The sequence below is a fragment of the Ambystoma mexicanum genome, chromosome 1q (genome assembly GCF_040938575.1).
Source record: "Ambystoma mexicanum isolate Mex_15411 chromosome 1q, UKY_AmexF1_1, whole genome shotgun sequence".
In the NCBI taxonomy this organism is placed as follows: Eukaryota; Metazoa; Chordata; class Amphibia; order Caudata; family Ambystomatidae; genus Ambystoma; species Ambystoma mexicanum.
Window position 1 is genome coordinate 793,304,490 of NC_090922.1, and position 14,565 is coordinate 793,319,054.

Below are 14,565 nucleotides of genomic sequence, written 5' to 3' on the forward strand. Positions count from 1 at the left end.
GCCCATTGTGTTGGGTCTTTTGGCCCCTAAATAAGGGCATGCACAATTAGGAATATTAAAGCCACTATGCCAGTGCTCTGTGCTGTCTCTGCCGCTTGAAAAAGAAATGTTTGTCAAACCCTGAGTGTCCTAGCACTGCCCGCAAGTGTGCTTCCTCGTGTTTCTGATATGAGGAGGATTTTGGGTTCTATAGAATTTTCCAGCTTCTGGAAGGTCGCACATAAAAAAGACAGATTTTTTCAGTCGATTTTGTGTGGCCCTCAGAAAGCAGGAAAAGGACACGCACGTGCGGTTATGCAGCGGTCTTTCTACATCGATTATTTTACCAGTCGGAAAAACAAAAAGGGTAATTTGACCTAAGACCGGATTCTGCTTGGAATATCCTCCCAGGCTAAGGACAGTTATGAGAAAGACAAGTGAAGGGGCACTAGTCCGATTACTTGCTGGAAATCCTCATTACTTGGAGTCAAAATCTTCTTTGTCATTGTAGATGACATTCCTTCCTACTCAAACCCAATACGTTTTTAAACCAGATTATTGATAATCAAACAGGTAGTCCTAGTGAGACAGAAGGGCTTCTATACCAACACCAAGGTGTTTTGTTTGAAATGAAAAAAAACATAGGAAGTTTTGGGGAGAAAATATTTGATATTTGCTAAGAGTAATGATGATTGCTGGTAAGGTATAAGGAAATTGCTTGGCAGAAGCAAAATTGAAGAATAGGCTTTGCCGGTCATGACAAGATCAGAACGTCCGCAGGAGTAGACACTACTACAATGACACTTCAGCTCTTGCCAATTGGCCACTTCTTTTTGTGTTTTTAAGAATGCTTCTTTGGCTTCTACCCTGATATAGCCTGGTTGCTCAAAGTGCAACAACTCTCCAAAAGAAGAACCTTTATGTGAAAAAGTGTGTGCTAAGGCCTCATACGGTATTACCACATATCGGCATAGTATAAAGTGCTAGTTTGAACCTTACCATATAAGATCCGTTCTAAAATAAAAATCACTCTCTATTTTGTCTTAATCCACCACTCTATTAGCCCAGGATCGTTTTCATGTATCCCATATAAGGGAGGCCTCAAAGATCCCCTTACCTGGACCTAAGACTCTGGCCTTTACCAAATATGACGCATTGGCCATCACCTGCCATCACTGACTAGCAGACCTGCTCTATTTGACCCTCACCTGCCATTCCTGACTCTCTTCCACATACTGTTTGTATGCCTTCCCTCTGCTGAACCCTCTCCACTCCCCTCCCCCTACGCTGATCATCTAACTGTACAAACGCTGTGATAGTTTTCGGTTTCGGCGTTACACAAATGTGATATATACATGAAGAACCAAAGTATGCACTCATAGGGGATGGAGGAGTCCTTCACAGGTGTGGGGAGTGGAGGTTATTGCACCTTACAGGCTCCATTACCTCATTCTATAACCTTTACTCAAACAGTACTCAGTACATTTTACTTCTCCTTCTAGAACTTTCTCCGTTCAACGACTCCATAGATGCAGCAGGCCCTCTGCACTCAGCAATACATTACCCAACAATGCAGCACTTTCTGAACTGGTTTCTGTTGATGGATGCACATCATCCAGTTTAGTAGTAAAATAGATTCTACAAAGTGCCTGACAACCATCCAGTGTTATTTTTCTATGCGTCAGCCTTTTCTTTATTGGTTGAATTACCTGCACCCCACCCTTTTGCTTGTCCATGCAGAAGAATGCTTTGTTTATTCTCGTGTGTCCTTACCTTCCGGCTTAATTTCTCTCTGGTGTCTTTATCCTCTTTGCCCTGTGCTCTGTATGGAGAGGACATCTGCCTGAGGATCTCCTTCTTAATTGGTGGAATGGCTTCAAGGTCTTCACTTTCCAATTTGAACTTTCTCCAGTCCTGAATCACTCCCTTGGGCCCTAAGGGGGAAAAACAGCCTCATGAACACCTTGAAGTAGAAACCTTTAATAATGCAGGTATGGTCTCCCTACAAGCCAGGTAGCAACGATCAGGGGTAGTTCTTGTATGCAGTAACAATGTTCTGAAATTGTTAAGCAATTTATTCTAAATGATGGAATCTGACTGTCTGAAAAGTAAGGTGCATTTTGTACAGTGGTGTCAAGTGGAAAACGTATGGTTTTCAGTGCGTTTTGTATTTTATTAGTATTTGCATGTGTATCTGTATTTATTTGAAGAACAGGGATGTCAATTTCGAACAGAAATGCCTTACAATAATACATTTACAGATGGCGGAGGCATTTGCACAGAGGAGGCCTGTACAATAGCAGAAAGATAAGAACAAGTGGTGAGCCATTTTATGAGGGTGTAAAAAAGTGGGGCATATACTGGGACAAAACAGAACAAATAAATATATAAAAAAACAGGTGACTTACACATGGGACATTAACCTAAGTGGACAGGTATTTTACATTAAAGATGAGTACTATTAAAGTATACAAAATCACATTAGTAAGCATCACTGGAGGCTTCGGAGGGATCCAGAGTTGGGTTTGCTTTGATTGTTACAGGCAATGTGCTCCAGTGGAGTGGAGCTGGTAGGCAGAAAGATCGGAAGTGAGGGGGCACAGGGAGGGTTTGGGACAGTGAGGTTGAGTGCAGAAGAGGATCGTAGGGAACTAGATGATGATTAAACTGAGACCCAATTAGACTGGTACTGGGAGTAAGTCCATTGATAGCTTTTTAGATTAGGAGAAGGAACTTGAAAAGAGAGCGGTTGTGAATGGAGAGCCAACTCGCATGTTGTCGGTAGGTAGAAGTGGGGCAGGATCTGGATATGTTGTAGAGAGTGATGGTAACACTGTTGAAGACTTGTTTAAAGGGAGGAAGGAGTAGATAGGAAAGCCAAGGAGTAGGTTTGAGCAGTAGTCCAGTTTGCTGAGCCCGAGAGTGGAGATGCGAGTTTTGTAGAGGGGCTACTGAGAAAAGCACCCATTTTCCGAATGTTGAGGAGGTTAATACGAGCAGTAGAGCCAGTGGTGGTGATAAACTGTTGCAGTCGGAGGTCGCTGTCAAAGTGGACCTCAAGAATGCAAGCCTTGGGTGAGCGAGCAAGAAGTTCAAGCTGGAAGGAGATGGTGTAGGGGATGGATGGGATGCCATTGTAAGCTGTGAGAAAGACTTCCATTTTTGAAGAGTTCAACAAGAGGAAGCGGAGAGCCATCCAGTGACTAATTGCAGTGAGACAGTTCGTAATCCATTCCGAGATGGCTCGGGTGAAGGAGGGAAATGATAAACATATTTAGTCTCATGAGCAAAAAAGGTGGTAGTGAAAGCCAAAGGATGAGATAAGTCTTCCTAGGGCAGAGGTATAGAGGGTGAAGAGCAGAGTCCAAGGACTCACCTTTGGGGGATGCTGACAGGGAGAGGGGTGAAGTCAGAGGTGTGTGAGTTCCAAGAGCTTTTAAAGGATCAACCTTCCAGGTGGGAGGCGATCCAGGCAAGAGCACATTTGTGAAACCCATGGTCCTGGAGAGTGAGAAGTAGAGAGGAGTGGTCAACAGTGTCAAAAGTGGCAAAAAAGGTCTAAAAGATATAGAAGAGAGTTTGCAGTGGTGAGTACTAGAGAGAAATGTGGACACATGCATGAGTGAAGTCGCAGTGGATAGTTTACTGTGGAAGTGCATCTCCAAGGCCATTATCCTTAAGGCACTTTAAGATTGTGTAAACAACATGTGACAGACACTAATCATTTTTATTACAATTTTCTTCTTTGAAGTCCTTTCCATAGGCATTTCAGAATACAGGAACACTTGAGAAATATGCCATGTAATATCCAATTTAGAGAGAAGTAAATAACACATTTGGAGACACGTATCACTAGTTGGTAAACATAAAGATAATAAAATGAATACCAGCCAGCTAGGCAGTAATTAAAAGAAAATGACAGTTTCAAGTTGAGTAATGCAAGATTATTTCATAACAACCTTTTTTTTTAAATTGTTTTCTACTGTAATTTTTATTTTTTCAACCACTTAACACAATAATCAATTAGTAAGAAGTGTGAAGAATCCTATGGATCCCTCACTAAAACCCCTGCCTAAAGTCTCCTTCCAGGTGGCCAGGGAAAGGCAGATGCTTCCTAATCCTGACCTTGGGGGTGGTGTACTGCAGGAGGATCATCTGGGAGGAGACAGGGCCCAGGGTGGTGAGGAGAGCATGTGGGATGAGACTCAGTATTTGTCCTCAGAAAGGAAGTGCATTTCTGGGTTGCCAAAACAGGTGATGGCATATTTCCATTATAGTGTCCTTGGCCCACATGTAAAATCTGTGACCCGTGGTACAAGCTTTGTTAAATCTGAGAAAACCTTGTTAAAAGAAAGATATTTTAAGACTATCCTCCTTACTCCCTAAGGTATACTGTAAAGAATCTAGAGAAAATGCCTTAAATCCAATATGCTCCTCTGTAAGACCCAATTCTGACAGTTCATCTTTTATTGAGTTTAAGGGGAATTAATCTACCCTTAAAATAGTTCAATTGTTGAAAGAACTAACTTTACTGAAGGGGACGACAAGTCCCATAATCCCAGAACTACTGGGAAGAGAAAGAGGGCTGAAGAGGCATGGTGTAGCAGTAGTCAGGCTATTAAACCTGACAGCCCACACCTGAAGGAAAATGGGAGACATAAAAGGCCCCTTCAGGTGCAGGCCAATGGAAGGAGTGGAAGGAGCTGGAACTGTGACTGCAATGGAAACTGTAGCAGTAATAGCAGAAGGAAGAAGGCACAAGGCTGGCAAACCAAGCAGAAGTGGGAGAACAAGAAGAGGGTCCGGTTCCCTTTATATCTGAAGTGCAGAGGCTGCGCAGCGGAAGACATGCGTGAGAGCTGTCTTTCCCCATGTGAGCCAGATTGCCGTTGTTGCCAAGCTGCGGACATGCAGGAGAACGAGGCAAGAAGCAATTGTGAAGCCATGGGCCCCGGGAGCGAGAGGGGCTCCCAAAACGGGTGGCTGGACCAGAGACAACTTTTCAGGAGAAGGGTGTGGGTCTCCAGCGAGTCAGAAGCAGTAGAACTTGTGGCAGAAGTCGAGAAAGCAGTGTGACCCACAGAGCAAGTGTCTAAAAAGCCAGTGAGTGAAGCACAGTGTTCTAACACATTGAGCGAGCTTTGCCACAACAGTGTGAGTAGAAGTTGTTTGTTGCAGTTAAACTTACCTCAACAATTGAAATGTAGCACTCACGTATAGCATGAAAAGCATTTAACTTGCGTGAGAAGCTAATGTTGCTTGAACCCATTGTTCCATTATTAAAAGATTGTTACTGCTTGAAGGAGTGGTCACATGTTCATAATTAAGGAGAGGAAGCACTGCTAAAACCATTACCAAATACCTAACCTTGACAATATAAGAGTTACAATCTTTAACTTGTGAAAACTACATCGAAGAATGGTCGTGTGTGCCTAATTGTGATTCCAAAAGGAGGCCTGAACTCTATCCTTTACTTTCATATGGTAATACACATATATACCAATTTTTAAACCCTGAAAACTATCAAAAAGTGGTCCTGTGTGCCTAATGTTGCTTTCTAAAGAATGACGGAATCCTATTCTTTATCCTAACATGGCATACCTTTCATTTAAAGAAGTTAAAGTGTATAACAGTTCAAGAAGAGGACACACATCACCCAAGCCAAGAATCTCCCCATATTAACACTGAAACCAACCTTTATCAGAGTTAAGAAGAAATATAAATGTACTCTGAAGTTGATAACAGTTAATTGGCCTAAAATACAAGTGTACATCCATTACCTAAAACTAAGAGAGTGGCACCAAGGCTTCTGGGTAATTACTTGGGCTCATAACTGGCAGGAAGGCACAGGTGAAGTTGGGGAAAGGAAACTGGCTGCTTGTAAAGACTGTTTTGAAGTTGACACAACCTGTAATGCCAGAGCCTGTGGAAGACAAGAGAAGTGAGTCTTAAAGGCAACCCCAGGTTGTTATTTTGGCAGACAGACAAGAGAGGCAAAGATGCTGCCCCTTTTGAAGAGAGTTGTTCAGAGGAAGAGTGCATTGCCTACTTGAAGTTGTTGAAGTACTTTGAAGTATATCATGTCGAAGCCTGTCCAAAAGTACACATTACTGAAGCTGTGGTAGTAGTCCAAAGTACTGAAGATGTGGTGGTATATCTGGTTGTCAGCGGATGCAACATTGTCGTAGTCTAAATGAAGGGGAGTACTGTGAGATAAAGGTGACTGTTCTCATAGTGAATGACGTAGAAGTGAAGTTGTTAAAGTAGAAGCAGCAGCACTAAGAAGGCATCCTGACAAATATACCATTGTGAAGCCTAAAACTGTAACCAAGATAATACTAACTGTTAACCAAGAACTGTGTATCACTAGTAGTTGTGGATATTGTATTTATGTTTTAACTGCAGCAAGTCTTCTTGCGGTGGTGACAAAGAATCATGGTCAGGATTTACCATTGGTGCTATTTGGTGGAATTGAAAAGTGAATATTTCACCAAGGAGAAGAGATTCCCTATTATTGGAACTTTGGTTAAACATTTACACTGACTTTGAAATATCAATAACTGATTTGAAACATGTTATTTCTTTGGTTGAAGACCAACAGACCTGACCTTGAATCCTGGGGTTATTCAGAGACTGTGAATGTTTTTCATGTGATGTTGTATTGCCATATATTTTCTTTATATATTTGTTGCTTGGTGTGAGGGCCAGTTATCCCGTGTTAGAGTGTTTCCCCTTAGTTTTGGTTAGGCAGGGAAATCCTCAACAGAGTAGGGACAGGAGGCATTTTTGCATATATTTACTTAAGAATAAAATGGCAAATGTTGAAAAATCCTCAAACAGTTGTCCACCTCGCATTACTGACCCCTCACAGAAGACACAAAGATAAAAACATAGGCCCTGAAGAAACACTTGCATAAATCATAAGCACAAGTAGTGAGTATAACAACTTGTCACCTACAATAAGTTAAATCAATTTACTATAGAGACCGGCCAAAATGTCTTAATTTGCTATGTAAGGTTGGTTAGCTTTTTGATGCAAATATTTATAACATATTGTATTTGACAAACAGTCCTGTTTGGTTAGTTTAGTTACTAAGGGAAACAGTGGCTCCCACATAGACATACTCGTCTCAGTTTTGTGTGTATATTATGATGTAACAAGTTATTGTTTTTCTTAGAACAGTAATGAGAGTACACTTATGGTGTCAGCAGGTTCCTGTTCAGTTGAATAAAGGATAGTACACTTATGATCATCAGACGTTTGTACTTGCAACCAAAGAGATGCGTTTGATGGCCAGAGGTGGTGACATTCCAGTATAGTGCGGCTTGTAGGAAAAAGGAGCAAAAGTCAGAGGTGGCATGGGTGGTGGGGAACTGATAAGTTGTGCAGAGACATGGGCCAGAGAGTTTGAGGAGACACTACAGTCAGATGTAGGGAGAGAGGTACTGGGGACAAGACGATGGATGGATTCATAGACAAGTTGCAGGAATTTAGAGAGTGATTTTGTGTGAAGAGCTATCCAGTGTGGTGATGGTAGACAGATGTGGAGGACAGTGTCACACATTTGGGGACTTTGTTGAGGAGAACTAACGAGTAGTGGTGTAGAAGTAGGCTCATGTAGTTGCCCACTTTGCAGAGCACAAGCACAGACATAAGTGTTTTAGTTACGAGGTGTACATGGTTTTTTCTAATGTTTAGGAGGTTGAGTCTAGCTTCAGTGGCTGTGATGTACTCGAACAGTTACTGCTTGCACATAAAGAGCAGCACAAGGTTTCGAGCCATGGGTGAAGGGGTGATGAGGTCAGAGGGAAAGGATGGGAGAGGGGAGAGTGTGATTGCAATTGGAGATAGGGAGACAGAGGACTTTGTTGGGGGAGTTGAGCATGAGTATGTGTAGGTTAGGCAGTTGTTTATGCATTCAGAGATTGCAGCGATGAAGGAAGAGATGGAGAAGAATATCTGAGTATCATCTTCAAAGAGGTGATGGCTAAAGTGAAAGAGGGAAATTAGTTTGCGGAGGGATGCGGAGTGCAGGATGAAGAGCAGTGGGCCTAGGAGGGATCCGTGAGGAATGCCTACTGGAGAGATTTTTTGGGGAAGTCCTAAAGACCCAAGAGTGGTCCAAGAGATAGGATGACACACAGATGAGTATAGTGTCCTTGAAGCCAAGGATGGAAAGATTGTTGAATGCAGCAGAAATGTCAAGATTGAAGGATGAGAATGGAAGTGAGATGAGAGTGGTGGGCAATAGTAAGATAACTGGTGGAGTAGATGAGAGCAATGTATGTTTGGACCATAATTCAGATAAGAAGGTTTCAGTAAGTGTGTGTTGCTTGATATAGTTGACTTTGCAGTTGAAGACAACAATCTTGAGTATTTTGAGTGGTAGTGAAGGAGAGAGGCAGGTCTGTAGATCGAGGGATTGTTGTGGTCAGGGCTTGGTTTGTTAGGGTGGGTCTAACTGTGACTGCTTTGTACCAGACTGGGAAGAAACCAGTTGAGGAATTGAGGTTTAATAAGTCATAGAGGTGAGCAGAGTTCGCAAGTGCAAGTTCCTTAACAATTTGTGGTGCAAAAGGGGTCGGCAGAGTGAAGGATGGGTAGACGTTAAGTGGTGGTTGTGGGGATGGAGTGGGATAGAGAAGAGAATTTTGGCCTGCCTCGAAAGTTGACGGCGAGAGAAGACAAGACTAGATCTAGCAGACATACATGAATGATATCATGAATATCTGAGAAAAATCTATGTTTGAGTGTTGCCCATGAAATAGTGTGCCAAAGTTTGAATGTAGTGACCATCAGGGAATAGATTGCAGTCAAAGGTTTGAATGAATGAACCCAATCAATTGGGCACAGAGCTCGCACACAGCTTTTAACATTCTTATTTAACCAGGGAGTTTGCTCCATTACTTTGTAAAATCATTTAATGAATCTCGAAAAATGAGAAGAAAATTCAGCCAAAGTAGACTGTGAGGAAGACTTGCTGCGGCAACTTTGATCAAGAAAAAGAGGTTGTTGCTGCGCCAGAGGAGAGGGACTGGGTTAAATAATTAAGATAACCTCTCATTGTCAACCTCTGTTTATCCAGAAAATTGATTTATGTTGTGGAGTAAAAATATTCATTTGTTTAATTGAAACCAATCGGATTCAAACCTATTGACAAAGAGATCGAAACAACTCATGGGCTATAGTATTAAATCATTCTGTATTCAATTTAATAATCAAGGTAAATCAACATATGTATTACAAGAGAACAAAAACAACATCAAACATTCAAATACATATTTGTAATAAATGAAATAACATGTAATTATTTTAGTGTTAGTAAAAAGAAATTCCTAAGTTGATTCAAAAACAATACAGACAACAATTTCTGTTGTACAAAGAACCAGCGTAAATCATAGAACTGAAAGGTAACAACATGGGAAACCAGGGAAGGAGGACGGGGGGGTAAGGGAGATATCAGGAAATGCAGACAATTGCAACATACAAGAATTGATAATCATATAAAACAACGGAAACTAAAGTGAGGGTGGGAAAAGTCCCACAGAAGCAAAATGGAACACTTGGGCTGAGTCTTTCAAGTGTGGCCCATCTTGGTGGTTCTCAATTAACCACCATACCTCTCGGGCTCAAAACTGTTTGGCGAGGTTCAGTCTGCCAACGCAGTGGGGGAAAAGAGAAATTTGAAGTAATGGAAAGAGTCTAATATCCTGGAAAGGTTCCAGAGAACTATGGGCCCCTCACGAATCTTGCGTTTCGGCGGAAAAGAAAACCAGAATACAGTAAGTAATTGGTTCCGCCTTCCTCAGGGCAGCAGTGATGAGTTCTGCAAAGAAAAATGGAAGTCTCACGAAGAGAGCAAAAAAAATATGAAAATAATGAAAAAACAACGTTTGTTGTTGCCTAAATGAGTGTTAGGCTCAGCCTGTCAAAAGGTGAATTTAACTGCATAGCGAAGGATAGAAATGAATCTCTACAGGAAGCGAGGTTCTGTGTGCAACTCTGAATCTGTCATCTCAGAGTAGAAGTGTGCTTTATTTCCTTCTTGACACCCATGCACCGAGAAAAGGGGAGAAGGAACATCACCGTGAGTGTGCCTGAACCGTGCACTGGTCACCATATGTGTTACAATGCCATTATGGCAAGACAAAATGCGTGGATACCTTACTTCAGGTCAGATGTCCTAGACGCATTTTGACACAAAATGCTGGCTGCTAGGGGAAACACTGCCTAGCTTGAGGGTGTGTGTGGACATCTATGGGTGTGGACACCCTGGAACATTAGGCGGAATGGAAGGGGGTGGAACATGAAGGGAAGAAAGGAAAAAGAGTAAAGAACAAGTTCAACGGTTTTAGTTAGGCAGCGAATGCTGGTGCACCGATGTCTGTTTTATAGAGGTATGTAGTCCGTAGAGTAATTACCTCCAAATTGGATGCCGTTCGTGGCCCTCGGTACGGAGGTCAGGCTTCCAAACTGATGGATGCACGTTGAGCAACGCAAAGTGCTGGGTGCTCGTTATCGTATAACACAAGAAGTGTGCACTGGCCCGTTGCTGTCTGGACCTAGGGCGTGGTATGGACAAAGGTGGAAAATAAAGGACATGGAAAGTGAAGTAAGAAAATCACTTATGCTGACATAGGATACATATTCCAGATTGAGAGCGCAAGAGAACGGTCACAGACATGTTGTGAAAAGGGTCCGTTGTACCTGTTCATGGAGAGCTGGGTAGGCACGCTTGGGTAGCCGGAAAAATGCTGCCGGCGGAGATCATTCTATCCTAATGCGTAGAGCTGTGTGCTGCGGGCTGAGCGTAGTCCCGGATGACTCCAGCTCATATTAGATGAGAGAGGTGAAGCGGTACGCGTAGCGTCCGTCCGTAGAGGAGTGGGTGTGGCTCGGTGGACTCAGGTGGGCGTAGTCTCCCAGGCCAGGGCTCGGATTTGCTATGACGTATGCAGAAGGAGGAAGGTATCCTCCCTGTCGGTGCTCTGATTGGCTGTTCCGTGTGCGGAACGCGGAAGGAGCGACAACCAACCACCGGCCACTCTGGATGTAGGAAGGGGGGCTTGGCCCAAGGCCCTGTTGGCATTGGTGCTTGTCCTCACAAGGGGGGGGACACAGAGAGGGGCGAACATCACTCGTGTTGCAAGCAGAAAGGTGTGGGGCCCCAGGGAGGAAGAGGTAGGCGTCTCTAATGGATTGGTCCCTAGGGAAAAGTGGATACAGTTATACAGTGTACTGTGGCCCATATATAAAAGGGCAAAGTACACATGTAGAAGACATCTGTGTAGTGGATAGGCAAGTATGTGGTGGCACTCAGCTCTTTTGTGTGTGGTCATGGCTTACGTGGAAGCCCTGGATGAAGCCAAATGAAATGCCGGGGTAGTGTAACCAGGGATCTGGGCATAGCCATGTAGCATTTTGAACTGAGGTGTGTGCGCCAAGGCTGTGCACTGAGTAAACCTTAGTGTGCCAAGGGGACGAGGGAGAAATGAAGCCAAAGTTCCCCTTAGGCTTTAGTTGGCATTAGTAAATACGTGCATACATGGTGGTGTTCATATGGGAGGGGTATGCATCTCGTCAAGGCAATTCTCATAGGTGTCCAAGCGGTAAATCCACCTGCTCTCCAAATTCAGAAGCCTGGTCTGAATATTGGGACCAAGGCTGATTTTCTCCAAGACCCACCACTGGAGATCATCGGCAGTATGTCGGGTCTCCAAGTAGTGGGCTACTAAGAAGACGTTGTGTATTTGCACCGAATCCTGGAGCGGTGTTCAGAGATTCTAGTTCCTACTCTTTGCATGGTTTGGCCTACATATCTTTACCCGCACGGGCACTCGATGCAGTACACCACCTGACTACTTTTGCAATTAGAGAGGTGTTTCAAGACCCAGTCCGTAGTACCAATAGGGAAGGTTTGAACTGTCCCGGCGTGTGGGGTGTCACGTACATACATGGAGTGAACTAAATATTTCTTGATGTTTCTTGCTCGTTTAAATGCGAACCTGGGAACAGGTTCATCTGGCATCTCAAGTCTGACTATTGGCCAGTATTTGTTGATCACCTTTTTAATCTTAAATGAAAAAGGTCCATGTGTTGTGACACACGTGGTTCTGTCTGCCTGTATCTGATCCCGAGGAATATTTTGTTCTAGCAGTGTATCTCGATCTGTAAACTTTGCTCTAGTCTTTGCTGTTGAAATTAGTTTTTTGGGATACCCTCTATGTCTGAGTCGACTGGCCAGCAGGTCGGAATTGGCATGAAAATCCGCCACTGATAAGCAGTTCCTGCGAATGCGCAGAAACTGGCCTTATAGAAGGTTCTGTTTTATGTGTCTTGGGTGATCGCTATTAAAGTGCAGAAGAGTATTACGATCAGTAGGTTTCCTATATAGGTTATATGTAAGTTTCCCTTCCCGCTCAGCAATTAGGAGGTCTAGGAAGTGTATCATATTCCTGTCATATTCCACCATGAACTGTATATTACTGTTGCAGTTGTTAAGCCATTCATGAAAATTCTTGAGGGACAGTTCATCCCCTGACCACAGGAAAATGACGTCGTCAATGTATCTTCGCCATTCTTGGATGTTAGCTAGCCATGGGTGGTCCTGATGAAATGAAAAATGTATTTGTCTTCAAAGGATGCCATAAATAGAATGGCCAGGCTCGGAGCAAAAGTAGCACCCATCGCCGTCCCCTTTATTTGTAAGAAAAACTGGTTGTTGAAGGTAAACATTTTTTTACAGAGGGCTAGGGTGATAAGTTCAATGATAAACTCAGACGGGACCCGAGACTGAGTGTTGTTCAAAGTAAGGTGTTCGTAGATACAATCTATTGCAGCTTCCTGTGAAATGGAGGTGTACAATGCTTTGATGTCCATTGTAACCAGATATTGATGATTGGGGTTGAAAGGCAGGTTCTCAAAGATTTGGATAGTGTGTGTGGTGTCTCGTAAATAGGATTTTGTCTTCATGCTTAGAGGTTTGAGGAAAAAATCCACAAATCTGCAGATGGGTTCTAATGGTGACCCACATCCCGATACTATGGGCCTCCCTGGTGGGATAGAGCATTTTTGTGGATCTTTGGAAGGGCGTACAGACATGTGGTCAGGAAAGCTGCTTCTTTCTCTGTGATCCAGTCTCTTTCTACAGTGAAGGAGATTATCTCTGAGATCTCTGTTGTAATTTCCTTGGTGGGGTCTTTCTTCAACAGACGGTAGCTGTTGTGGTCCTCCAGAAGATTCATGACCATCTCAGAGTATTGCGAGCAGGTCATCAGGACGATCCTGCCACCTTTATCTGCTGGCTTGATTATTAAATCCCTATTGCTGGCCAATTGGTTGAGGGCCACTTTCTCGCCTGTCGTCAGATTTTGGCGGACAGGATTTTTGTTTTTCTGCATCTGTTTAATTTCCCTCAGGACACACTTCTTAAATGTGATGAGGTCACGTGAGGTCTGACTATCCGTAGGGGTAAAAGAAGAGGGTAAGTGTACACCTGTGTCTGTTTCACTTACTTGTTCACCCTGGTCTTTGAAAAAGGCTTGTAGTCTCAGAGTCCTAAAGAAGCGTCTCATTTCCACTTCTGTGGTTTACCAATCGGTCATCACGGTGGGTACAAAGGACAAGCTTTTAGATAGAACCGAGCTGTGGCATGGTGTCAAGGCTACTTCTGCCAGATAAAAAATTGGTAGAAGGTCACTGCTAGGTACTACCGCTGGCGTCTCCGCTGCCGCGGACACCTGCGTGGTCCCTGGTATTGCATGTTCCAAAGTTGACTGTGAGGAAGATTTGCTGCGGCAACTTGCCAAGATGTGCCTGACAATGAAGCTCTGGTGGTGCCCTCTGCTACTACCCTTCTCAAAAAGACCAGAATGAACCTCTGCTCAAGGCCACACTTACCTGACCTAGCAGGCATAACTGGGTTAATGGCTTCAAAGAACGTTTGGCCCCTGATAAGCCCCACCCCTCCTCCCTGTGTGGATCCGTCTTGAAGAGGTAGGAGCATGGAAGAGCCTGGCGTGCTGGTAACAGATAGAGCAGAGCCCCACAATGATGGAAACAAAGATCATTGTGAACTGTAGCAGTTTTGTTGAGGGTTAGAGGAATCTTCTGTGGACTTGAACCTTGACTGCTAGTATGCCTCTCCATCTGTATGGGGCCAGAACCATAGCCCTCACATCCAGCACAGCTGCACCATCACCTAGGAATGAGAGTTCATCTGGTCTCAGGTTATGTACCTTATCTTGTGTGTCAGTTGTCACCCTACTTGCTGCAACACTTCATTGTCTCAGGCAGCATGGGTGAACCCGAGGTGCGTGTGCATAGAGGATGCATCATGGACACCAGACTTAAATCTGCTAGGTTGAAGTTGAGACCTGAGGTCATTGTAGGACCCCTGCTTAGAAAGTTTACTTGAATGTAAACATCAAAAAATCACCTATCGTCAAAGAAGATAAAATCTAGTTTTATAAAACCTGTTTTTATTTATTTTGTGTTTTATAATGCAAAACATATATGTAAAACACTTCAGAGCACAGAATCATCTTGTGTGGAAAGCCTCTTATTGAATGTTTGTTACACTTAAG

General features: G+C 43.4%; 1 protein-coding gene across 2 annotated transcripts in view; it reads right to left on the bottom strand.

Annotated features, from left to right (window-relative positions):
* Positions 1 to 14,565, bottom strand: part of PDC (phosducin) — a 293,170-nt gene that overhangs the window by 20,306 nt on the left and 258,299 nt on the right. For both annotated transcript variants that reach the window (XM_069641385.1, XM_069641384.1), the window contains exon 3: positions 1,753 to 1,913. In XM_069641385.1, the coding sequence (XP_069497486.1) occupies positions 1,753 to 1,913 (161 nt within the window). The remainder of the gene's footprint in view (positions 1 to 1,752; positions 1,914 to 14,565) is intronic.